This window comes from Seriola lalandi, unplaced genomic scaffold (genome assembly GCF_002814215.2).
Source record: "Seriola lalandi dorsalis isolate HSWRI2012SDOR001 ecotype SW California unplaced genomic scaffold, Sedor1 jcf7180002054966, whole genome shotgun sequence".
Classification (NCBI taxonomy): domain Eukaryota; kingdom Metazoa; phylum Chordata; class Actinopteri; order Carangiformes; family Carangidae; genus Seriola; species Seriola lalandi.
In genome coordinates, this window is record NW_019525517.1 from 2,142,730 (window position 1) to 2,169,101 (window position 26,372).

The following is a 26,372-nucleotide window of genomic DNA, read 5'->3' on the forward strand; positions in this document are numbered from 1 at the left end:
GGGTCCTATTAAGAGCAAACTTTGTGTTTTTGTTCTCCAAGTTCAGCTCAGTGCTCTGCAGCCTGCACACAGTTCCTCTCTGCGGCTCTTTTTTCTTTTCCATTTTTCCTCAATGGTTTTGTTTCCTCGCCTGTTGGTTACTACTGTGTGTTTTTGCAAGGGGGGTTTGGACACCGGGAGGATGCGCTTTTTGGAGGAACAAATACTCAAAGTTGTGTCTTTGACCGCTCCGGGGTTGTTTTAGTGGATACATATATGTTTGTCGGGCTGGAATGAACAATGGTGCGGCTCCTTGGTGCTCTGGCCGGGGGCATGCTCTGGTTTCGGCTACTGTTGCTGTGCGTGGTGGAGTTGGAGCTGGGAGCCGGGCTCTCTACTTTCCAGGGTTTCTATCTTCCACCTGCGAACGGGTCGCTTCTCACACCTGCCCGGAGGACAGATGGAGTCGTGCGGACCGTTGACCGGATTTACCACGGAGGAGGGAAGGTGGGCTACCTGGTGTACCTGGATGGGAGCCGGTTTCAGCTGGACATGGAGCGGGACGAGTCGGTGCTGTCGCATCACTTCAGCCCCCAGTACGTGCTCGCTATGATGGGGGAGAGCTCCGCGTCTTTGCAGCGGGAGTGCGTGTACCGCGGGACAGTGGACTCCAACCCGGAGTCTCTGGCCGTCTTCAACCTCTGCGGCGGGGGTCTCGAGGGCTTCTTCGCCGTGAACCACGCGCGCTACACCATCACACCTATCATCAGGGCTAAGGGACACGAGCATGACGTGCGCGCCCTGCAGGACAAGGACGCGGAGAGCGCGCTCCATGTGTTCACGCGCGAGAGCTTCAGCTTCGAGGCCATGAGCGAAGGGCGCGAGAGCTGCGGGACGCGCGACGGGCGCAGAGGACGCAGGGATGCGGTGGGGAAACGCCGGCACAGAGGTCGGGGGAAGGGGAGGCTGGACAGAGAGGGGCTCGCAGTGGGACACACTGATGACCACAATGCGCGCGGGCGAACATGGTGGAGCCGGCTCATCAAACCTGCCGCTCCAGAGACTGGCACGCGGCGCAAAAGGTCAGTCTCACGCGCCAGGCACGTGGAGCTGCTCCTGGTGGCCGACGAGACCATGATAAAGAAATACGGAAAGGACTTGAACCACTACCTGCTCACACTGGCCTCCATCGCCTCCAAGCTGTACGGGCACGCCAGCATCGAGAACCCCATCCGGCTGTCGGTGGTGAAAGTGACCACGGTGAGTGAGAAGGAGAAAGGGCTGGAGGTGTCCAAGAACGCGGCGGCCACGCTCAAGAGCTTCTGCAAGTGGCAGAACCAACAGAACCCGCTGGACGACGACCACCAGCATCACCACGACGCCGCCATCCTCTTCACCAGGCAGGTAAACAAACCCCCCTCGCTTTGCGAACCTCCACCTGTCCGCTCCTCTCACCTGGCAGGCGCACCGAGGCGCCGGCTCTGCCTGTCCTCTGTCCCACACAGAGGAGGGGAGGCGGCTTAGAGCCCCGGTGTGATGCCAAGGCAGCGCAGTGACGCCACGGTTTGTTTTGATGGTGCACGCGGTTGCAGCTGGTTGAGTGTAAGCTCCTGGCAGGTTGAGCCTGGAGAGGCTCATTGTAAATAGGCTATAAAACACACCCTGTCATGAAAATAACTCACACACGTCACCTTTTCATATTTTATACCTGTAACAGTCTAATTGCTTGTTATTTTTTCCTTGAGCCCGTAGGGAAGCCACACATAAAGCGCTAATCCTGTCTGACTGTGAACCATTCCCCATCAGAATCACAGTCAGTCAGAAGTGAAGACTGCACAACCTGCTCCCTCCATGTCTCTGGTTACCCCCCCCCCCTTTTTTTTTTTTTTTTGTGTGTTTTCTGTTCCTGCCCCTCTTCCTTTGTGCTGAATCTTGCGTGCGTAACGCAGCGCAGCGTCAGTGAAACAGCCATAAAAAGTGTATTTCCTGCGCCTGGTGTTTTTCTAGGCAGACTCCTCTGTCTCCAGCCTCCCCCTCCCAGTCCCCTGACAGCCCAAAAGCCTGTGTGATCTGAGGCGCGTGCCCACTCACGTGCACGCACATTCTTCCCAGGGTAGGAGGTTTGAAATCAGCTGCTGGGTGCATTGCAGAAATATCCCTAAAACTCCCTTGAAACTGTTGTTAATTAGGTAGCTATCCCAGCCTTTCACTTTTTCTCTCTCTCTCTCTCTCTCTCTCTCTGTCTCTCTCTCACCAGTCTGCACATTTTTTCCCAGTTACTTCTCCAGAGTCTGTCAGCTGGGGCTGGGAGCTGTCAGAAAAACAAACACATCCACCCTGTGAGAAGCCTTACGTTTACCGAGACCACACTCATTTATCCCTTCTTTCATCGTCCCCTCCCCCCTCCTTCTTCCTCCTCCTTCTCTCCCGGCCTGGTCCAAAGCCACAGGGCAGCAGCAGATCTACATGCATTTTTCACCCCTCCGGGTGTGGCTTCATGGTGGTTAGCTCCAGTTGACGTGTCAGATAGCTTCGCCTTGGACTGCGGTGTGTTCAAGTCATGCAAGGTTTTGTCATGGCTCGGGCGAAGCAGCAAGCACCGGAGGTATTACCCCGGATCTTCTGGTGCTGGTGCCAAATTGGCACCGTCATGCATTGGCACGGCAGCCGGTAGTGCATACCTGAGGTTGGCATGTTGGCAAAGTGGCACAGCACTTTTGTGCCAACCACCTCGTGGCTCCTTACTACCCTCGTTGCCACTACACCTGCACAGGCAGGACTGGAAGAAGAAATGCCATCATCAGTTGGGTTTGGCAGGGTGAGCAGGGTCAGGAGGGCTGAGGCAAAATGGACAGGAAGCTCTAATGAAACATAACAGGCAGTGTGCTGTGGATTTTTCTTTATTCTACTTGGTCCTTCATGTTTGCATCCCATCATAAACAGCCAATATTAACAAGACACTTAATCTGTGTCTCACCTGTCGCAGCACTTGCATTATTCAAAACCTGTCTCCTGACCGTCATTCACGCACATCTCACCTTCACTCTTGAACCTGGGAGTCATACTGTAGATGTAACCTGTCACCGGATTGTTATAACCCATGTAACACAGTACAGACCTCTGGGAAACATGGTGTGTGTGTGTGATCCCCCTGTGTTGCATTTCTTTAGAACAAATGAGCTTAATTGCAGCTGAATTCGGTCAACGTGCAGAGGACTTGAGTTTAGGGTCGTGACCTTAGTACTGTAGAGGTGAGTGTTTAAGCTAAAAAGAGCAGCCACTGCCTTACTTAAAGTCTGACCTCTGAACTCTTTGGCTATTAAAGGCCATTATCAGGACTCTGTGTTTTTGGCTGAGTGCGTAAATTGCTGTTTCTTTACCTTGTTGATCATTATAGTGCGCAGACAAGCAGGGCCGAGGTTTGTTTACATCTAAACACTTCGTGCCATTGAAAGAAGGTGGAGTTTAAAACAAACACATTCTTGCAAGAGTCCTTTTCTGGAGGAATTTGTATCCACTCATGGCAGCTAAGGACAAATTGTGGTAGGTGAAGATGCTGACATTTTGAAAAATGCTTATTTTAGCTCTATTCTTTATGAGAACCACACTTTCATTTAGCCATTAATCATTTTGCCAGGAAAGATCCCCATACGATGTCAAGAGCTGCACAAAAGTCGTCATTTTACAAACAGGATAGAGCCATTAATGTTTCCACTGAGAGAATGCCAGCGAGGAAATAACTTTGTTTGGCTCAGGTACCTCAGACCTCACTGCTGTCTGAGTTGAAAAAGAAAAGACGTGTGATGTACGAGGCACAGTAATGTGTTAACTATTTTCTCAGGAAAATAACTTTGGTTGTGGCCCCAATGGAGACTTAACAAAGAAAGGCAGACTTGGCAGTGCTGTAGATTCAGTTCAGATGTGTAATAGGAGATGGTCTGCATGGTAGTCCATTGTACTGAATGTCAGAGGTAACCAAATAGTAGTATAAGTCCTCTTTCCTCTTTGTATTTGAAGCGGCTGTGGAGTAAATCCTGATTATTGTAGTCTGCTGAACTAGAACTGAAGCTCATTGAAGACTTAGTGACTGTGAAGTCAGACCACATCGGGGCGGGAGGGGTGCAGCAGGGGTGCGCGGGGTTGGAGGGAACTCGTCCCTTTGTGGTCGGCTCCAATTACTCCAACACCCCGTACCCGCAGTGAGCTGACCCGTGTGGCGCTGTCACCCGGTCCTGCACATACCAGCACCAGAACAAAACAACAGGCACATTGAGGGGACTCCTCTGAGAGTGCATCTGTGTATATGGGAACATTAAATGTTATGCATGGCTGTGTTTACTTGTTGTGAGCTGGGACAGTGGACAAAGCCCCACTGTAAGGTGCCAGAGAGCTGTAGGGCTGTGCAGATATTGACATACACATGTGTTCATGCTTTTACAGCAACAGCTCAAATATTTGGATTGATGTTTCTAGCAGGAACTTGTGACGCCATTGATATTGAACTGTTGACCTTTTCACCCGGCCTGGTGTTTGGTCACTTTCACTGAGCTCAGGTCAAATGTATATTCAATACAAAATAATCAAATAATCAAAGTGATGTTAAAAAAAAAAGGATTTATTAACATTGTCAAATCCGAACAAAAACTTTAGTAACAAATCTTGTTTGTTTTTTATTACAAGTTCTTAGTGTAAATAGAAAACTGTAAAACAACAACATAAAGAGATTATTATGTAATGGTGATGGATGCAAAACGCACACTGATGTAGACACAGCATGTACCTGTACTCCATACATTTCCAACACATGTATGTTTAACACATAGTTACATCATTTACCAGTTTGAACTCCTTTCCTGAGCACTTGTCTCCTCTCCTCTCCTCTCCTCTCCTCTCCTCTCCTCTCCTCTCCTCTCCTCTCCTCTCTGTACATTAAAGTGTACATTTCCCAGCCCTCGCCCCCGTCACAGCTACTCCCTCTATTTGTTTTAACTGTTCTTGATATTTCACACATGCTGTATTTCGTCTGGTGTATGTTGACAACCTGCAGACAGCTCATGGATCCCAAACCCTCCACCCTGGCCCCGGGTCTGTCGACATACACAACTGGCCAGAGTTCAGTCTGGTCCTGTGACAACACATGAACCTCGCCCTCTTCACACTGTGATGCACCGGTGGCTTTTAAGCTGCACTCCTGTTTACAATCATGGTCTGAAGTTTCCTATGAGCGCTGACCTCGCGCTGGTTCATGTTGGTTCGTATCCTACAGTCGTTGGAGTCGTATCTGTACGGGCTAGAAAACCAAAACAATGACGCTAAAATGCTCCATAGAGCTGAGGGGGAACTGCACAGTGGGGTCAATTATCTGTGGGTTCGTAACCATGAGCAACACTTTTCACATACAAGTAGTCATGTGATCCACTGTTGATATAAAAAATATTGATTATAGGGACTTTAAGTACAGTTGTTGAGTAAATTACTTTCCACCAACGTATAAGAACCAGGTAGTGTCCCATGCAGATGACATGTCTGTTATTCACCTGTGGATCATCATGTCTCACGTCATTTGACAGCCTGTCCGTCACTGGTAGAAAACTGTTTTTTTTTTTTTTGTTGCATTTGATCAGCAGCTTTGTTGAAATGAGCCTGCAGTGTGTTTTAGTTTGTGTGTGTGTGTGTGTGTGTGTCTGGCTGGCTGGCTGTTTATTTAACACTCACCTTGGCCTAGATTGCAAGTGGTCTCTGATCTGTCTCCTAACCTTGACAACCTGCTTGCCACCTGTTCTTCTGTTATTTCTGCCAATATTTCTGTAACTCCTTGCTCTCCCAGGTCTTCTCTTTAATTTCCGGCGCCCCCCTCCCCACCCTTTCTCCTCGGCATCTGTTTCCTTCTCTTTCCCTTCCTTTCTTTTTTTTTTTTTTCTTTACTTGCCTCTCAGAGGTCTTTGGATGAAAACAAAGGACAACAATATATAGATAGGGATGTGACTTTTCAGGAATTTTTCACACGTCACTTTTTAATTTCTAACAGAGATTCCCATTTTTCTCCTCTTCACCCACGTGTTTACTGTTAGTCTGTGCTGTACCAGTGAAAGCTGTGTATATAAGAAAGAGCGGAACAAAAACTGTTCTCAGACCAGAGCCTGGGAGGGGATGAATGAATAAATAAATGAAATGGAGGGAGGTGTTAAGGGTGTCGAGGTGAAAGAGTGTGGGAAACGGGGAAAGAGAAACAGATCAAATATGAAAGTAAACTTCTCTATACGTTCTCACTGTCTGATTCAAAACAAACAGGCTTTCTTCTATAGTTTTCAAGCTGGTCTGCGCACGGAGAAATAAAGACAAACTCAAGCATAGTTTGGCTCTCGGCTCAGCAGCCATTCATTCAGTCAGACTGAGCCTTTGTGTGCTTCTCATGTATCCAACAGTCGACTCGCAAAAGCAGGCACACTCCTCCTGTACTCTGTGTGTGTGTGTGTGTGTGTGTCTGTCTGTCTGTCTGTCTGTCTGTCTGTCTGTCTGCCAAATAAGTGATGTATATGCTCTGTATGTGCAAGTAAACACCTGCTCATTTACATGTACATTCTTAAAGTTACAGTGTGTTCATGAGTGTGTATCTGCGTGTGTGTTTGTGTGTGTGTGTGTGTGTGTGTGTGTGTGTGTGCGTGCGTGCGTGCGTGAGGTGGCCCTGCCCAGTCAGTCATGTGTGTGAGTGCAGAACACAAGGCAGTTTGTTCCAAACCGATCGGCCTGGAACGGGTAAACACCCTCCCCAGAGTGCCTCACACACATGACCCAGCAGGCCCTGTCAGCACCACTTAACATGACGATTCATCCTCTCTACAGGATGTGTGTGTGTGTGTGTGTGTGTGTGTGTGTGTGTGTGTGTGTGTGTGTGTGCGTGCGTGTGCGTGTGCGTGTGTGTGTGTGTGCGCGCGTGTGTGTGCACGAATGCTTGCCATCATACATCTGTGCACTGAATGTACATGCACATCAGATTGCACTGTGAGTGTGCATGTACATGCACGCGGGCGCATGTGCAGGCGCGTGTGCGCTGATGTGACAGTATGATTAACTGATTGATCTGTGCGCTCAGCGGGGTCAGGCTGAGCCCCCCGAGGCCTCATCTGCATGGACATGTGTGGGAATCAAAACAAAGATCAATACTGTGCACTCTGGCACCCTGCGACGGAGACAGAGAGATAGTGGAGGCACAGGAAGGAAGTGGGCATTAAAAGCAGTGGATGAAAAATTAAAGGGCCACTGTGCCAATTTTACATACAGAGAGCTGGGATCATTGGGATCGTGTCTTTGAATAAAACTATTGAGATAAACGCTGAAATGAACTGGTTTCCCCCTCCTCTCTGGATTAGTTTCAACTTACAGTGTTTCCTTTGTGCAGGACCTCTGCGGCCACCACTCCTGTGACACCCTGGGCATGGCGGACGTGGGCACCATCTGCTCTCCAGAAAGAAGCTGCGCCGTCATCGAGGATGACGGGCTTCACGCCGCGTTTACTGTCGCGCATGAGATAGGTAGGCATGGATACACACACCAGCATACAAACAATGAGGCAGACCAGCCAGGGCAAGCACACTCACATCTGTTGGCACATCTCCCTCTCACTGATGAATATCACCAGAGTGTTGTGTGATGTCATACACTTGTTTTCTCATCTCATTCTCGCAGCACGTGCAAAAGTCCTGTCGTTTCAAATTTCCCCTGAAAAAATGGCCTCTCTCTCTCTCTCTCTCTCCCTCCCTCTCTCTCTCTCTCTCTCTCTCTCTGTGCCCCAGGTCACCTGCTCGGTTTGTCCCACGACGACTCCAAGTTCTGCGAGGAGCGCTTCGGAGTGAACAGCGACAAGCGGCTCATGTCATCCATCCTCACCTCCATCGACGCCTCCAAACCCTGGAGCCGCTGCACCTCGGCAACCATCACTGACTTCTTTGACGATGGCAACGGTGAGCGTGGGAGAAAGAGTCCGTGCTTGTGCTTTTGCAAACATTTGTTAATTGTGAGAACGTTTCCAGGCCAGTAGAGGTTTTGTTTTCTCCATCTACAAATCACCTCCATGTGAATTTGACTTCCCTCCTGCAGCACGTATCACTGAGAGCTGTTTACTACCAAACAAAACTGTAATCTCTAATTTACAATCCTGTTAACTTCTTCAAGAGTGTAGCTGCAGTTCAGCCAAAGACAAATCACTGGCAGGAAATCAAGATGAGTCAGACTTTGCATTTTGTGAAGCACTTTCATTCATGACGACCATAAAGCATTGTTGTTGACGTTTTGCTAAGCAGTTCCATCGCTGCTGGCATAAGTCATGTAGCAACAGCATCGGTTTCAGTCTGCTGCCGCTCCAGAACTTTTATTGAGTGATAAGTCACACTGGTTTGTCAAAAGACTAAAATAGACTTTCAACACCAGTGATAGGCAGCCATGGAGCACCAAGACTCTGCAGGTCGTGGACCCTTTTTTCAAATTTCCTTCTTCTTCTTCTTCTTCTTCTTCTTCATCTTCTCTGCCACAGCCGAGTGTCTCCTCGATTCTCCTCGCCAGCCCCTTCTTGGCCCCGAGGAGCTCCCAGGGCAGAGCTACGACGCCGTCCGTCAGTGTCGCCTGGCCTTCGGCCCAGAGTACACAGTCTGCCCGGGCATGGACGTATGTTCTCGGCTGTGGTGCGCCGTGATTCGCCAGGGACAGATGGTGTGTCTGACCAAGAAGCTGCCGGCCGTGGAGGGAACGCCCTGCGGGAAGGGACGCATCTGCCTGCAGGGGAAGTGTGTGGACAAGACCCGCAAGAGGCACTACTCGGTAAGACAACTCCTGGAGACAAGGGAGACAAAAATCTAAAATAGATTCCTTTTTATAGCTCAAAAACTGATATTTTAAGCTCTCATTGTTTCCACATTGTACAAACTCATCTGTTGAAAAAGATGAAGCAGAGACGGGGACACTTGAAGTGAAAAATGTCACAGGTTCTTATGTGGCTCCACTGTGTGGTCTGCTTTATTTAGGTCTCTGCTGATCTGTGCTGTTTGTTCTCTTGGCCTCACTTAAACAGATCTAAATTGAATTTGGCCTTAATGACTTCAAGCACCAAATCTGTTCTTGGCAGAGTGTCGACACTGTGTGTGTGTGTGCGTGTGCGTGTGCGTGTGTGTCACGGAGAGAAAAAAGAGTGAAAGTCAAAATGAATGGGGAAAGAGGGAAAGAATATTTTCTTTGTGTTTATTTGTCACATGACATTTGATGAGTCTGACATGATCCTTGGCGGCCGACTGAGCGCGTGGATCCAACTTCTGCCTCGCTTCATTTTCTCTGCCCTGCATGACGACCAGTTTGCCGCTGAGAGCAATGTTAACCCCCCCCCCCCTCCATTTTGGACTTCACAGTCTTTTAACCTCCCTATATTTCTTGCAGTATGATTGCAGATTAAGTAGCTTTTACTGTGGAAAGAAGTTCAGTAGCAGTGGAACTAAATGAACAGACTGTTTCCAAAGAAACTTTGCAGAGCTTCAGGATCATTAAATCAACTTTGTCTCATAAAATGTCAAAAGCTACTTATTCAGTCATTTTTTTTATACAGTTGGTTGGAAAAAACAAAAATTAGTTACCTCGAGAATTTCATTCAGGCTCTTCCTCGGGGGAAGCATGTGAGCTGCAGCTTTAAACAGACTTTAGTTATTATCACATGAGGTTAACCTCGTTCTTTTTCTGTCCGTCTCTTTCCACAGCCACAATGCGTGCCACATTTTTCTTTATCACAAATCTGTCTCTTTCCCTGTGACACGTGGCTTGGCCAGCAACCACTCTGACTTCCAACATGTCTGATAAGTACTAATTGTCGTCTTTCATCCCCCTCTACTCTCTGATCTCTCCTCTGCTGTCATTTCCCCCGACCCTTATCTCCTCTTTCATCTTCCCTCTCCTCTCTTTTTCTTTTTCACCCCTCCCTCTCTCAGGCTTCCAACCATGGCAGCTGGAGCTCTTGGGGTCCTTGGGGTGCGTGCTCCAGAACGTGCGGAGGTGGGGTGCAGTTCGCCCAGCGTCTGTGCAACAACCCGCCGCCACGGAACAACGGGCGCTACTGCACCGGGAAGAGAGCCATCTATCGGTCCTGCAACGTCACACCGTGCCCGGCATCGAGTGAGTGTAACACCCTGAGGATACACGCTTGATCATGATAACATTCTCGTAATATTTCAAGCTAAAAAATATAGAGTCCATCATTTCACACTTCTTGTAATTGATCTTTTCTCTAGATAAGAATTTCCGTCAGGAGCAATGTGAGGTGCGCAACGGTCCCCAGACGGATCCTAAAGGGGTGAAGACCTTTGTGGAGTGGGTGCCGAAATACGCCGGAGTTCTCCCTAAAGATGTGTGCAAGCTGACCTGCAGAGCCAAAGGAACAGGATACTATGTGGTGTTCTCTCAGAGGGTGAGTTAATAAGAAAGAAAAGGGTTCTGTGTATTTGATGGAAAACAAAACAAAGTGTTGGATGATGGTGATATCGTGACTCTGTGTTCAGGTGGCAGACGGAACAGAGTGTCGTCCTTACAGCAGCTCAGTGTGTGTGAAGGGGAAATGTGTGCGGACGGGATGCGACGGCATTATCGGCTCCAAGCTGCAGTTTGACAAGTGTGGTATCTGTGGAGGAGACAGCACGGGATGTATACGTGTAGTGGGCAACTTCACAAAGAAGAGGTAAGAGAAAGAGATGCTCACATATTATAATCATCAGCTGGCACGCAGACAAAGAGAATACTGTCTCATGTACTGATTGATCCGATCTTCCCTCTCCTTTCTCTCTCACCAAACAGTAAGGGCTACACTGACGTAGTGAAGATCCCCGCAGGCTCCACCCATGTAAAGGTTCGTCAACACAAGGCCAAGGACCAGACCCGCTACACCGCCTACCTGGCTCTCCGACGACCCAATGGCGAGTACCTCCTAAACGGCAAGTTCATGATCTCCACCTCCGAGACAATCATCCCATTCAGTGGTTCTGTGCTGAACTACAGTGGGTGGAGCCAAAGGGACGAATGGCTTCACAGCATGGGCCCCGGGGCCCTCCAAGAAGCCTTGGTGGTTCAGATTCTAGCGACAGACGCCAAAAAGCCCCTGGATGTTCGTTATAGCTTCTTCATGCCTCGCCGGACGGCCCCACAGCAGCCGTCAGCTCCACTCAACCCCAACCCAAAGTCAACCCCTGCACAGAGCACTACAACGGTCTCAACCACGACAAGAACCACCACCACCTCCATCACCAGTAGCACCACTACATCCTCCTCTGCTCCCATCGTCCTGGTTCCAGGGCCGCCTACAGCTGCAGGTCCCTCAACCACTCCCCCAGGGCCCCAGTGGGTAACAGGCTCCTGGATGACCTGCTCCAGGACATGTGACACTGGCTGGCAGAGCCGGACAGTGCAGTGTAAGGACCAGGACGGGAAACTGTCCAAAGGATGCATGCTGGGCTCCCGGCCCTCCGCCTTCAAACACTGTCTGGTGAAGAAATGTTGAGGAGGAAGGAGAAGAGAAACAATGTGTAGGAAGAAGTTGTAATCTGTACTTCTGATAAAGGTCTCCAGTGCTGGATGTAGGACCAAGGAGTGGACCAATGAACAGACTAAGACATAGACCTTAAGCAGGACTGTGAATGTTGGCGGAAAGCGCCTGGACCAGTCATACAGAGACTCACAGACATGTAGCTGACTATGAGCCAGAGGAATGTCCTGGATTCATAGTAGCGATACAGAGCTGGAGTAAATTGGAGGACAGTTCCCGTGTGATAGTGACAAGTACTGCCCTGGCATAGCCAAGAACTTGAGTTGCATGTCATTTCCACATAGACAATAACTGGTTGTCTTTACATCGGTCCTCCAAACCCTGGAGGCTTAGTGTGTGTTGCCCTGTAACGGCATGCATGTTGTGTCTTTTTTATGCTATTTCATGTGTTCTAATCACTGTGGGTATTTGAAAGTCATGCCATCATTTCTGCCCGCATGGTCGTCCTGTTCCACGCCGGCTTCTGTAACGGGGACATTTTATTGACTTAGCAGCTCGTAAAGTTTGTTACAGGAAGAATGTTGAAAATGTGAAATCACTGGATGGTAGGCAGTCTTTATAGCAATCTTCATAGCAACCGCTAAGTAACAAAAACATCAACAAAGGTCTCTTCCATCATATAATCCATCAGGTTTTTTATTTTTACATTAAACCAACTTGAGAGCTACTGATGGCCAAAGAGTATATTAGAGCATCATCTCTGCTAAGATTTCCTACCAATATTCTCTCTGTAAATATTCTACGAGCCACTCTGTGTCTGAAATGTGCACATTACAGGAGACGGAGATGCGTATGCTGGTCCTGGATCAGGGCTATCCTCGTGCCCCGACTATAAGCGTTCTGTGTCTTTATTTGACTGATCTGTCCAGCTGAAAACTGGGAAGCAGCATCACCCATAGTGATGAACATTAAGTCATTAACATCCATAAGAAAGTGTAAGTTTATGAATACAATTCCACAGCTGAGGATGCATGAGGGAGGGGGATTTCACGACCAAGAATGAATGGGTAAACCCAGACATTTGGTTTATGGGCAACGCATTAAAAAAAGCTGGGAAGCTAATCAGTCGTACCAAGGTCCGGTCAGTCTCATGTCCTCCCTATGGAAGAACGTTTACCCCACGCACACAGGTATTAAATACACCTGTACAGTGAAGAAACAGCAGCATGGTGTGATGAGATAGAGAGGGAGAGTACGGTGGCCTTCAGAGGACAAACCTTACAACAGTTAAATCGACAAAGGGGCAAAGTAACCACGACACTCCTTAACATTTATGGAGGGTAATGATGAATCAGATTTGGTGGCGATGCTTGATTTTTGTGTGCGTGTGCGTGTGTGTGTGTGTGCGCGCGAACACATTCATGCACCCAGACCTGTGTTTAAAGCACATACAGTACGTACCGTGAACATGTGTTCTGTTCTACTGTGTCTTCTTAACTATCAGTTCCACTCGTATCAATCATTGTGCTGGTGCTGGGAGGTTTACAGTCCTCATGTTTGTGTGTTTTTTTTTGTTTTGTTGTGGCAGTCAATGTCTGTTTGTCTGTTTATCTGTTTAGGAAACAATGCTAATATGACAATGTGTGCCCTGGATACTTGCAACGACAGCAAGAGAGATACTAATGCAGTCATTACTGTCCTTTTGCAATTCAATTCTTTCTCTTTTTTTTTTCTTTTCATCACTCATTCTCTATTTTACTCATACATCCTGTATTTGCAATTTATTATTTCAACCTGTCTCCAACCCTGATGGGTGGAGTTTGCCAAAATACAACAATTCAGATTGTGCCACAGAATGGCTCATTAGGGCAGCGATGGTATTGTGACATTTGGTTGAGGATGTTTAAGGGTCAGGTCACCCAGGAAATTAATTTTCTCACTTACTCAGTTTGAGACATCCAACTCCACCTTAACAAATGACTGGGAGTTCATTCTTGCTGTTCACAGCTTTGAAAACTTACTTTTAATAATTCACCAGAACTTGTTTCTCCAAAAACAATCCCTGAGTTACAGACAATCCACAGACCTCACTGTCAACACTTTGTACTGGAACTACTTTCTACAGAGGAAATAGTCCCTGTGACGACTGGGGAACTCTGAAAGAAACGGATTGACATATTAAAAATGTGCTGAGACTTAGACGGGGAGATTGACACCACTGTGGCGTCTGTCCCTTGAATATGAAGCAGCCTACCCTCACCTCTGAGGTTAACTGCTCAGCACATCATAAACACTAAAAAACGAAGCACAAACACAACAATTTACCCCTGTTTCCAGTCTTAATGCTAAGCTAAGCTAACAGGCTGCTGCAAATAGCAATCTGCGTTAGCGTGTGCGACTGTGAGAAAATATGCTTTTTTTTAATTTGGGTGAACTGACCCTTAAAAATCCTCCACCCAACCAAACAGTATCATCCATCTTTAGCAGCAGCAGCTTAACCAGCGATGCCTTCAGAGTGTAGATAACATGAATATGCCTCAAGGCCAGGCTTCTTTTTAAGACAACATATGAAAGAAAAAAAAAAACTCTCCTGAATGGTAATTAAGCCTCAGCGCAACAAAGTCCTGTTGAGTTCATACCTAATGGACTCAGAAATACCTTCCTGTAATTGTGTGAAACTTTCCGGTGCCCTTCCTATTTTCCTGTGTGGCAAACCTCACCCATCTGGCACCTGTGCAGGAGAAAACAAACCCTGAGAAACATTTTCAGATACTACTCGACCCGGGTCAACATACCACTCACAAAGTGTTCTCTCTTCTTGCCTCACACGTTCAGATTTATTTACACAATGTAGACATTTTTGTACATGAATAGATCTTTCATATATGTGTTTGTATTCAACCATATTTACACAGAAATGTACACATACAGACACACACCATTGAAACTATCCATCAGTCACACAGTTTTTGAGTATCTCAGACACACACACTCCACACACACACACACTCACACACTCACACATATACATACACACAACTTACTCTGACTCTTCCATTGGGGAAACCCCTCTCGCTGAACGACAGAAACACAGCACTGAACTTGTAATTTATTGTTTGTACAACTGGTATGTGTGAATAAAAAAACAATGAGATGAGTTTTATTTATTATACTAATTTTGTATCAAATTACTATTTAACTTAGGAATATGACTGTGCAGAATCATTCCTTTGTAAGAATATAGTGTTTCTTTTCTAGTCATCCACATGAATATATGTACATAAAATCTATATATTTAAATGTCTTTGTTTCTGTGTCGTTTATATTGTCATTGCATTAAAACATTCATATTTAATTTTTATCACATGCATTTGAGTTTCAAATCAGTCAAGAAACTTCATTTGACTTCCCAGTAAACCTGCCTGCAATGGTGTCATTTAAGAAGACGATTAAGGCATATAAAATAAAATAAAACATTGAAATTAAACACTCATATCTGAGACAATGACTCCAACTGCATTAATCACTGTGTAATAGTAGGCTGACACTCAGGGGTCATCATTAACTTTATCAGACCCCATGGAAATAAGATAAATTCCAAAGCACCGAAGAGAAAACAGGCAAAAATATCAATAAATAAAAGGTGCTTCTCATTTTACAGTAACAACCTTATTGTTGATTGCAGGTTAACCTATAAAAAATACAACATATTTAATTATCTGGTCATATGACTTGGATGTAAAATATTCATCTTAAAAAAGTAATTGTCAGATAAATGTGCAACATTTTCCAGCTTTGCCACATCCAAACATCTCCCGCTTCTCATCTCCTGAAGTGTAGCCCATGATCACTCATTGATCCACACAGCAGGTTACAGTGCTGTGCCAAGCTCGCCTCCCTGCGGCCACTGGCTCCCGGCTTGTACCGCCTCATGACGAACCGTAAAACCATGCGTGATTCAAAGGCGCCACCTGTCGGCTGAGTGTGTCATTGCTCCATCAAGTGCTGGGAAATCTCCGCTGCACTCCGGGGATTTTCCTCAACACGTGTCTACCATCTGCTGGGAAATCATGAAATTACAACGCTTCACTTTTATGACCTGTTGCTCTTAAGGTGGACTTCCACAATTTGCTCCCTCAGAGACTGATGAGTGATGTTTGCGTCAGTAAGTGAAAAGTAGATGATGCCAATAGGCACCTTCGTCGAAAAATGAAACCGATTATATAACAATTAAGTCTTCGTTATTGTAATATTGTTATATGATATTCTTATATGTTAACCATTGTTTTATCATTGTTTATACAGATGTGAAGTTTTATATCAGTTCTTTTCTCTAAATGAATGAGGTTTTTCTTCGCTGTGAATGGACTTCCAGTTGTTTGTGATGTGCCTCAGTGCGCTGTTGATAATAGGATATCTGCTTTGCCAGTTACTTTTAATGAAACTCCAGCGTAAACTCTTCCTGCCTGTTGCAGAGGAGGAATAGTCCGAGCGGGCGGGGGAAGAGGCCGGAGGACAGGGGCTCTCTCTGCCTCGGTTTGAGCGCAGGGGCGCCGGATGGAGCAGCCGCTCCACCTTAAGACCTCAGCGGCCCCTCTCTGCTCCCTCTCCCCGGGGAGGAGAGCTGCGGAACCCGGCCACAGCGCACCACAGCCGGCTTGGCACGGAGGAGGTGAGTACGGCTCCTGGAGCCCTGGCCAGCACGATATGGTTACCATTCCCCGACCTGCTGCCATCTCCCTTCTCCAGTTGCACTGACACTACAACACTGCTCCACATCAGCCACTGCTGCCTGTCACACTGATCTGTGTTTATAGGCTGACGTTTAATAAGCTCAGAAAGTTAGAAAGTAGAGCCCAGCATCAGAGTCCCAAGTCAGAAGTTTGATTTTTATTTAGGCCACTCATATAAATAGACTTTATGTAAGGTCTGTGAGTGAAATGATCCACCAGGCTGTATGATCAGTGTTAATGGAATATGTTCAGTAAAAATCATCGGGGCTGTGGTTGTATATGTTCATATTGTCACAGACAAACACAGAGAAGCAGAACAGTCTCTCTGCCCAAAGCTCTACACGCACTATGATTGATTATTATGGCAACGCTCCAGGTCGCTGGTGCGTTTTCGTTGCGCACGGGATTTGGCCCCTCTCAGATCAAAGGGCCCTCAGGAAAGGGGTGGTCCCGGGCAGGGGGATATATAGGAGGGACCGGCTCTGTTCTGACTGCAAGGCAAGAGCAGAGAACAGACAAGACGGGCCAGCAGAGCAAAAGCCTGCCCCAAACTCAAAGAGCTAAAACTGAGACATCTGCTGGGTTTGAAGAGGGAGAGACCTGTTGGAATTTACTGCTGAGATCCAGCTTTGATTTTCATTTAATGAAAGGACTTTTTGCAACAAGTCAGACCTGCACATAACTTTAAATGAGTTTTGCACTGGATTTGATCCCTTTTTAGATTTTTATGCGTGTGGACAGTTTTGTGGAAGTTCGTGGGTTTTGTAGCTTATAGTGGAAAAGCTTTTGAAAGGATTTACTTGCTTCCTCGTAGAGACTTTATTGTCAGTTTCTCTTCGCTTGTCGGATTTCACAGTTACATGATGTGGTTTTTACGCGTTTCCATTGGTTTAATTCTGTGCGTCGCCGCGGCGCACAGCGCCTGGGAGGAGAGCACCGTGGTGCCGGTCAGACTAGACCCTACAGCCCGGTCGGAGAGCGAAACCGAACCGTGGCGGACTCTCTCCGAAGAGGAGAAGGAGAAGGAGGCGGAGATGAGGGTGTACCGGTTGGACGTATTTGGTAATGAGCTGGTCTTGCAGCTAGAACCCGACCAGACCTTCTTGGCTCCGGGTTTCGTCTTCCACATTGTGGGTAGTCCCGAATCCGAACCGACGCTGGAACCCAAGAGCGGAGCAGAGCCGGGCTGTTTCTACTCGGGCACGGTGAACGGAGAGGAGAGCTCCGCCGCTGCGCTCAACCTGTGCCACGGACTCAGGGGCGGATTCTACTTTCACGGTGAAGAGTACTTCATTCAGCCCCTCAACTCCAGCGAATTCCTGGGCACCGAGGATGATGTCCACACGATCCGCCGCAGAGGTCGGGCAGCTTTGGCTGAGGAGGGGAGCTCCAAGTGCGGGGTCAACGAGGACGAGGAGAGGGTGCCAAAGAATCTGGAGAAAGACGCAAAGCACGGAGCCGCTAACGCAGACCAGACAGGTAAGGCTGCAGAAACACTCCACACATGCACACTCTATCACAGGCGCTCTGTCTGTCATCTTATATTAGACGGAGCCCGAAGTCTCAGACCTGAGACACAGTCAGAGGAAACAGTGAGGGAGTGATTGATTTACTCTAGAGACTGTCGTGAGATGCTCCAGCTGATCTCCAGCTGTATACAAACAGCCAGATAAGTTATCTCAAGCAGCCTGTAAGAGGTGAATATGTGGAACAAACTGCTGCAGGCTGGGGGTGCTCGTGCGCCAGGGTGCGCGGTATACGTAATGTACTCAGCTACCTTTTTTGACAGCCGTCTAGAGGAGGAGAAGAGGAAGGGAGGGCTGGGGTGGAGAGGAGAGGAGAGGAGGGGGAGCAAACTTCTCCAAGGGGAAAGAGGAGGAGGAGGAGTGACGGAGGGAGGGGAGGGGAGCAGCGGGGCTGGGGCCAGCCAGAGCCCGGCGGTGCTGAGACGTGGAAACTCGCCTCCTGGTACTACTAGCACCGGCAGACATTTTTCTCCAGAAAGGATTTTCTCCCTTCACCCTTTATTCTCACAAGCATAGTTTTCCACCAGAAAAGGTCATTTGGGGAATGTGGACCCTGAGGAGGAGGAGCCGCCGGTGGTGTGACGCTGAGTCACGGCAGCCAGGCTCCCCCAGGCACATCCGGAGCCTCTATCCCTCTGAAAAAAACAGCCTTTGTAGCTGCTGTTTAGAAGACTGGCAGAGTTTTGCAGTGCGCAGACTGTTCCAGACAAAATAACAAATGTCTCATAAGTTACAGTGCAGTGAATTTAGGACTGAAATCTGATCAGTCACATGACCCGTGAGGTCAGTTTGGTCTGACCTCTGTCTCTTCTCTCCCCTCAGCCCACCACAGGACCAGGCGTTTTGTTTCCACCCCTCGCTACCTGGAGATCATGCTGGTGGCTGACCAGTCCATGGCTGAGTTCCACGGCGCTGGGCTCAAACCCTACCTCCTGACAGTCATGGCAGTGGCATCCCGCCTGTACCGCCACCCTACCATCCACAACTCCATCAGCCTGGCGGTGGTGAAGCTGCTGGTGGTGTACGAGGAGGAGCGTGGACCTCAGGTGTCATCAAACGCCGCTATGACCCTCCGCAACTTCTGCCAGTGGCAGCGGCAGCACAACCCGCCAAGCGACCGCCACCCTGAGCACTATGACACCGCTGTGCTCTTCACCAGAACAGTAAGTTGCTGTGGAGGAAGAGGAAGTGTGAAACATGATAGAAAAAGAGTAAGAAAAGCAGCTTTCAAGAGAATCCAGATGTTAATATTCCCCTGTCTGTCTCCTCAGGATCTGTGTGGGGCTCACTCATGTGACACTCTGGGCATGGCTGATGTTGGCACAGTGTGCGACCCTGACAGAAGCTGCTCCATTATTGAGGATGATGGGCTTCAAGCAGCATTCACCGTGGCACATGAACTGGGTAAGTAGGAAGAAGTCGATGTTCTCGTGTGTGAGAATGTTATAAATGACACACAGATACTCCAGGTTTGAGGACAGAGGTGCTGACGAACAGTTATTTCATCTCTGTCCTCCAGGTCACGTCTTCAATATGCCTCATGATGATGCCCAGCTGTGCTCCGGGGTCAACGGTGCCCACTGGGGCTCTCACATGATGGCCTCCACCCTTTCCAACCTGGATCAGCAGCAGCCATGGTCCCCCTGCTCCGCCCTCATGGTCACCACCTTCCTGGACAACGGCCATGGTCAGTGCCTGCTGGATAAGCCGGTCAAACCGCAGCCGCTCCCCCAGCCCCTCCCCGGGACGGTCTACGACGCCGACCATCAGTGCCGACTGACCTTTGGCGAAGACTCCCAGCACTGCCCCGACCTGAGCACCACGTGCGCAGCTCTGTGGTGCACTGTGACGACATCCAATGGTTTGCTGGTGTGCCAGACCAAGAACTTCCCCTGGGCTGATGGTACGTCATGTGGCCATGACAGCTACTGCCTGGCTGGACATTGTCTCACGAAGAGCCAAGCTGCTAAACACCAGGTAGGAACCACACCCAATGTAACCACACTTCAAAACACTGCCTTATCCAAAAGAATATTAAAATGGTAATGTTTATGTCCCTGGTGCTTTCAGACTCCTGTCAATGGTGGCTGGGGAGTGTGGGGTCCCTGGGGCGACTGCTCTCGGACCTGTGGTGGGGGAGTGCAGTACTCCTTCCGTGCCTGCGACAACCCATTGCCCAAGAACGGGGGCAAGTACTGTGAGGGCAAGAGGATCCAATACCGCTCCTGTAACACAGAAGCCTGCCCCGACACCAATGGTAAGAGATTCTTAACAACTGAGACCTGCTCTCCTCTTTCCTTATGTTTTGATGTACCTTGCACACTGGTGTGAAAGTTAGCCTGCAGGCCCGAGTGGACCAGCAGTAAACCTGACCTCTGCCTGTCTGTTTCTCAGGCCTGTCGTTCCGTGAGGAACAGTGCCTGGCCCACAACGACATGTCGGCCCAAGTGTCGCTGGGTTCAGGAGAGGGTGTTGAGTGGGTGCCTAAGTATGCTGGAGTTTCACCCAAAGACCGCTGCAAGCTGGTGTGCCGGGCCAAGGGAACTGGATACTTCTTTGTCCTCAAATCTAAGGTGAGAGTTGCCAGATGCTATATTATCTGAATAAACTCTGTGTTTTTATGACTCTGGTTTAGAATAGTGTTAAAAGATTCTCAGGGTCTCGGCTGAAAGGCTCATAAAAGTGTCTTCACTTGTGCAGACCTGCAAGTTGAAGCATCAGCTATTGTAATTTCTCTCAGCCCTCAGGCTACAGCCTTGCTGTGGAAAAGACTTTTACTTTTTACCTTTTGACACACTTATGTAACACTTTTACGAGACAGCACCCTAAAGTTGCATTTGTGTGTCTCTGTTGCCCCCAGGTGGCTGACGGCACACCCTGCAGCCCAGACTCCACCTCAGTTTGTGTTCAAGGCCAGTGTGTCAAGGCGGGATGTGACCGTGTCATCGGCTCTAACCAGCGCTTTGATAAGTGTGGTGTGTGTGGTGGAGACGGCTCTACCTGCAAGAAAGTGTCTGGCGCTCTGGAGCGTGCCAGGTAAACAGCGGACAGCGTTTCTGCTCTACTAAACCTGACAGTCTCATAATATACAGTGAAACCTCATCGCATGTTTGTCACAGTGACTGAGCTTGACCACCATCTGTCTCTGTTTCAGGCCTGGTTACCAGGATGTTGTAACTATCCCTGCTGGTGCCACCCACCTGGACGTTAAGCAACGTGCCCCGGGCAACGGTCGTCATGATAACAGCTACCTGGCGGTGCGTCGTCAGGATGGAACCTATCTGTTAAACGGTGATTACAAACTGATGACCATGGAGACGGACATTCCTCTGCGAGGGGCACTGCTGCGCTACAGTGGCTCCGCCGCCACCCTGGAGCGCATCCGGAGCTTCGCCCCACTCCCCGAGGCCCTCACCATCCAGGTGCTGTCTGTAGGGGAGGCCCCAAGGCCCCGGGTTAAGTACAGCTACTTTGCCCCTAGGCCCAACAATGCTGCTTCCTCCAACAACAGTGGAGGCCGCCGCCAGTCCATCAATGCTATCCGAGAGGTGGGTGGAGCCGAGTGGACCCTGAGGGAGTGGGGTCCATGCTCCCAGACCTGTGGGGGAGGAATGCAGCAGAGAGAGGTGGTGTGTCTGGACCCCCAGGGTCGTCTCTCCAGAGATTGTCCAGAGGAGCTGCGCCCCTTAGCCTCACGGTCCTGCGCCTCCCAGCCCTGCCCCTCCTGGCTTCTCGGAGAGTGGTCTATGTGCTCCAAGACCTGTGGCCGAGGCTTCCGCAAACGCCAGCTGCGCTGCATCGGCCACGACGGGCGCACGCTTACCCATGACAGCTGTGACCCCAAAGACCGGCCGCGACCCCTGCTGGAACTGTGCAATCAGGGTGCCTGTTAAGAACTGCTTCACAAATCTAACCTCCTGTCATCCACCCAGCTTTCAGAGAGAAATCAGATAAACACTCTGATCTTCACTGCCTCCTTTTTTTCCTGCAAACAATCTAAAGAGGCTGATGAATGTTTACATCCAGAGCCAGACTGCTGCAGGTTTCCATGGGTTCCAGGTAGTCTAACAGTCCCACACGTCAACGGCTCCACAATGACTGTGACTGTAACTGACTCTCATCCATTGAACCACAGTGGCACCGCCACCTAAACGCAGCAACAAAGACTGATTACAGCTTGCTGCCCGTCTGTCCTCAGCACAGCAGTGGCACATTTCGCCTCCCATAAAGGAGAAGAAAGCATGGACATTCCTGATTTCCTAAAAAAAAAAAAAAAAGCATGCTGCTTACCGTGCCAATGTCATGCTTGAGTGTGTGTGTGTGTGTGTGTGTGTGTGTGTGTGTGTGTGTGTGTGTGTGTGTGTGTGTGTGATGTGAGACAGCGTGTGTGTGTGTGTGTGTGTGTGTGTGTGTGTGTGTGTGTGTGTATCAAATTTTTAATGCATGTATATGATGTTTGTCCAAGCTGGGCTGGACAGACACATAAGGGTTGGGGTGGGGGAGGTTATTGCAGAGTATATAAAGAAACAAATGAAAGAGAATAGCTCATATTCTACTTGCTCACCCCATCAGGTATGGAAAATAAGATAGCTCATAGTCATAGTGTTTATGTTCAACCTTGCCGGTCTACGTTTATTTATCACAAACCTGTAGCACTTCAGCTTTGTTTTTACCAGTGGCACATTGTAACACCCAGTCGTCTCTAAATGCCTCAGTACGCCGTACTTTGTCCTTTAGCCATATCTTTCCCTCGTCTACACAACCTTCAGTGAGGGAACTCTTTAAAGACCAAAGAAGAGTGTGTGAGTGTGTGTGTGTGTGTGAGCATGAGGAATGTGTGAGTGTGTGGAGACCTAAAGAGGGACTTGTCTCCTGCTACTACTTCATAAGTAAGTCTCTCCTGCCTTCTGCGAAGGCACTTTGTTTTTGTTTTTCTATCAAGTTTTGTTTCTCTTTTGTACAGAATATCCAAACATTATTTATTTTTGTACAGCCTGTTAAATATAATCATGTGGCTTTTTTAATATTATTTTTTATTTGTTATTGAGATCACAGAAGGAAGTAGAATATATAGAGTATTTATACAGTGTTATATATATATGGTCCTAGGTTCATGAATAAAGTATCACATTGACTTGTGCAGCTAATGTCTCCAGAGTGGTTTGTCTTTTTGAACCTGGAACATGAACTGATCATTGACCCTGTGACACGATGAATTCCACAGCCCCTGACCCTAAATTTAACCACCACAGCTACATGTCAGCCCCCCCGACCTAACTCTACCCCTAACCTTAAAACCCAGTCGCCTCCGAACAGAAGACTGACCAAAAATGTCCTCACATACACTTCCTCATGATGTGAATGCATTGTTTGTAATTCAGGTTCTGTCCACTAGATGGGCGAGTTTCCTGTCATCCAATTTGGATAGCCAATTACTCCACAGTCTTTAAACAGTGCAGTTAAAGGGCAGTAACTCCAGTTATGGCCAGATTAAACTGCTAGAGGGCAACAATGAGCTGCTCGGCCCCAACCATCCTTTTTTGGGGGGCCCCTGAACTCTGGAGCCGAAGGGTAGTTTCCTGCTTTAGTAATCCATCCTCTGGGTTTTAAGGACATAATCTAATGTTCTTTTATTATCATTAATCTTATGTTTTGAGCCTTTTTTAAAACTGGTTTTATTCGTTTGTCTGAAGTATATGTGCATTTACAGTTGTAGGAAAAAAGCTTCATTACAAAGGGAAGAAGTATAAAAATATAAATTGCCCTACCACGGTCCTTTGTTTGTTCACTGATGAGTCACTGCTATAGTTGGACTGGTAACACAGTTATTCCCACATGACATGAGCTCCACTTCATGCTTATATATGAGTGAACACAACACAAAATGTGAGCTCAGTATTAGAATACATGCATCACGCTGAATCAGCCAGACTACTGAACAACTGCCTTACTTCCACCTCTAAAACTGTCTAATCAATCGTAATCAATACACTGATACACTATTTTAAATTCAACAAACAAGCAGCCATTTCAAACAGAGCTGCAGCTTTATTTAGAAAACTGAACAAGTCACTGAAATAACCCTTAGAAAGTCAATATATGTTCGCTATAGCTTACACCCCTACCTGACTCTCTTCTCTTTGATATCGCAGCCAGACGTCTCCCATGAACTTTCTGGTCCCCAGCTGAGACCAGAAAGTCCCGTGGCGTTGTTACTAAAAACTGGAGCCTGTGTGGCACTTCCTGTTTGGCCCTGAGGAAGATGATCCCCTGCCTTGTCGGCTCCCATACAGCACAAAGGAAATCATTATCCTGTAATTATAGATGGTTAAGAAGAAAATTGGCCATCTCTGTAATCTGCGTAATAACATAATGTGCAACCAGACTCTGTAAGCCTAAACAACTGGGGCGGGCAGGGATGTATACTTCATGTTTTTTTTTTCTGACTTCACAATTGACAAAGAAAAAGCCAAACTAGGGAAGAAAAATGTCAACATTAATATGTCCTCCTGTAACGAAACAACTTTCTTACCTGCTTGTTTTTTCATGTCTCAGTGTCACATCATTACAGCTTAAAAGAAACATCTGGAAGGCATTATGAATCACTGCTGCTCAATGTGGGTGGCATTTCCGAGAGCTAAATTATCTTCCTCCTTTTGCCACCCTTGGTTGCCCGCAAAGGTTTGTTTGAATTATGGCAAATTTGATCCAGTTTTCAAACTTCCAAAGAAACAGCATTCATGTTTCCAAATGTATCAGTGCAAAGAGGAAAAGTTGATTGTATTACAGAAGTCCAGGCATTTATTTCTACATATATTACTTAAGCAGTCAGGACATTGTGGTTTCAGCCTTTACTGCAAAGCTGCTGTGGTTTCCGACTTTTACATAAAGACATATAAAAGGTTGCAAAGATATCTTCATAAAATATGATCATGATTTTGCCACAGTCGCAGCAGGGTCATATATTATTCTTATAATCGACACCACTTTTGGACGGTGAACTTTGGCTAATGTTAACAGCCTTCCAGGGGCCATTCCAAAAGTATAATTTAGCTCTTTAATGATCAATTTTATGGCTGTAGTTAAGTCACCACAGGTTGGCACAAGTGGCGTTTTTGATCCAAAGTATTCCCAGCACAGAGTGAGGTGTGTGTGTGTGTGTGTGTGTGTGTGTGTGTGTGTGTGTGTGTGTGTGTGTGTACATGTTGCTGGACAAAAATATTCTGGGTATCATTAGCTTCTTCATCTAGTGGAGGATAATGTCCTCTGGGCATGGTCAGACTCTGATTGGGGGGGCTCCACACAAAAAAAGCCCAAGGATATCACATATTAACTCTGTGCAATGAGTAGGCCACAACTGCTGGGCCCCAGAGTTGCTGTGTGGTCATTGGATTGGATCTGTTGAAGTATGTTATTTATACTCAAAACTGAAAGGACAAATCAGTTGAATCAATGTGCTGCACAGTGAGCCTGAGGCTCAGCGGGGGCCTGCGGAGTTCTGTGGCCCAAGGACAGTAGGTTTTACTCAGATGGTAATTCAGAGTATCCATGTATCAAACCCCATAGTGTCCTATCATTACCCCTTGGCCCTCTCTGCCCCATTTAGAGATGGGTATGGCCATCTGGCTTTTCCTGCACCCTCCAGAGTTAAGAATAATTTATTTGTATTTGTTTATTTATTCAAAACTACAAAGAGTCTGTCTAATCTTATCAAGTGTGTGTCTAATGTGCCTGTTGAGGGGGGGTGGGGGGTTCACATGATAAGTGTGTGAAGCAGAAGCGTTAACAGGATGAAGTTTTCAGGTTACAACATCCGTGACATTTAGAACCCGAGTACAGATTTGGGCCGCTCGTGTTGTTTTGGTGTCTGAAAATAGCCCCGAGTGTCGTGGTGTTGTCAGACAGGTGTGGAGCGGCTTGCTGCGCCGCCGTGGGTCATTACAGCTCGACTCAGGAGAAGTCGTGATGTGACGGGAGCGTGTGAAGCAGGGGGGGCTCTGTCCTGGAGGTGCGTGAGGTACGTGCGCGTACATAGAAACCCATGCGCACAGGGTTTTTCTCTTGTCAAGCCTAACAGACAAAACTAAAATAAGATCGGAAAAGAGATAATTAAACCTTCAAAATAAAAGCTTAAACAAAGTCCATTATGACTGTTATTATTAATACTTCATTTGTTACTAATAGGCTAATTGGTGTCCTACTACTATGACTTCCCTGTATTTACACATCTACTAGGCTGTTTCAAAGAGGTAGTTATGGAAGCTTTTTCCGAGCATGACCATATTTTCCAGTATAAATAAGCTGAAGAAAAGAGAGAAAAAACAACAACACTTGTATGTAATATTTAACAACATCTAACAGCAACAATGAACTAATACCATCATTTAAAACAAAAAATAAACACATGCACGAAAACAAAAGTGTGTGTTATAATTGATCAATATTATAAAGCAAGAGATAAATAAAAGAGACTAAAAAGAATTTAATGACGTATCAATTTATCTGATTACACTGTTTAGGCATCAATGAGTGTTATATTTTGAAATTGTCGACCAGAAGTCTTTTCTTTAATATAATGGCTGACTCTCTCTCTCTCTCTCTCTCTCTCTCTCAGTGTAAACTCAA

The 26,372-nt window shown here is 47.4% G+C and overlaps 2 protein-coding genes across 2 annotated transcripts; both read left to right on the forward strand.

Annotated features, from left to right (window-relative positions):
- On the forward strand, positions 1–14,645 carry adamts5 (ADAM metallopeptidase with thrombospondin type 1 motif, 5 (aggrecanase-2)). Its single transcript, XM_023395615.2, has 8 exons — positions 1–1,383; positions 7,379–7,511; positions 7,773–7,940; positions 8,510–8,793; positions 9,945–10,128; positions 10,245–10,420; positions 10,512–10,687; positions 10,804–14,645. The coding sequence occupies exons 1-8, from the start codon at positions 280–282 to the stop codon at positions 11,501–11,503; spliced, it is 2,925 nt and encodes a 974-aa protein (XP_023251383.1). The 5' UTR covers positions 1–279; the 3' UTR covers positions 11,504–14,645.
- Positions 14,646–16,713: 2,068 nt separating this feature from the next.
- Positions 16,714–22,889, forward strand: adamts1 (ADAM metallopeptidase with thrombospondin type 1 motif, 1). Its single transcript, XM_023395622.2, has 8 exons — positions 16,714–17,700; positions 18,570–18,910; positions 19,019–19,151; positions 19,267–19,724; positions 19,818–20,004; positions 20,142–20,320; positions 20,608–20,783; positions 20,902–22,889. The coding sequence occupies exons 1-8, from the start codon at positions 17,082–17,084 to the stop codon at positions 21,638–21,640; spliced, it is 2,832 nt and encodes a 943-aa protein (XP_023251390.1). The 5' UTR covers positions 16,714–17,081; the 3' UTR covers positions 21,641–22,889.
- The last annotated feature ends 3,483 nt before the right edge of the window (positions 22,890–26,372 follow it).

Coding starts and splice junctions, on each gene's coding strand:
- adamts5 (XM_023395615.2), top strand. CDS start 280: ATGGTGCGGCTCCTTGGTGCTCTGGCCGGGGGCATGCTCTGGTTTCGG. Junction 1,384..7,378: donor CCATCCTCTTCACCAGGCAG/GTAAACAAACCC, acceptor TCCTTTGTGCAG/GACCTCTGCGGCCACCACTC. Junction 7,941..8,509: donor CTTCTTTGACGATGGCAACG/GTGAGCGTGGGA, acceptor TCTCTGCCACAG/CCGAGTGTCTCCTCGATTCT.
- adamts1 (XM_023395622.2), top strand. CDS start 17,082: ATGATGTGGTTTTTACGCGTTTCCATTGGTTTAATTCTGTGCGTCGCC. Junction 19,725..19,817: donor GCCAAGCTGCTAAACACCAG/GTAGGAACCACA, acceptor TGGTGCTTTCAG/ACTCCTGTCAATGGTGGCTG. Junction 20,784..20,901: donor GGCGCTCTGGAGCGTGCCAG/GTAAACAGCGGA, acceptor TCTCTGTTTCAG/GCCTGGTTACCAGGATGTTG.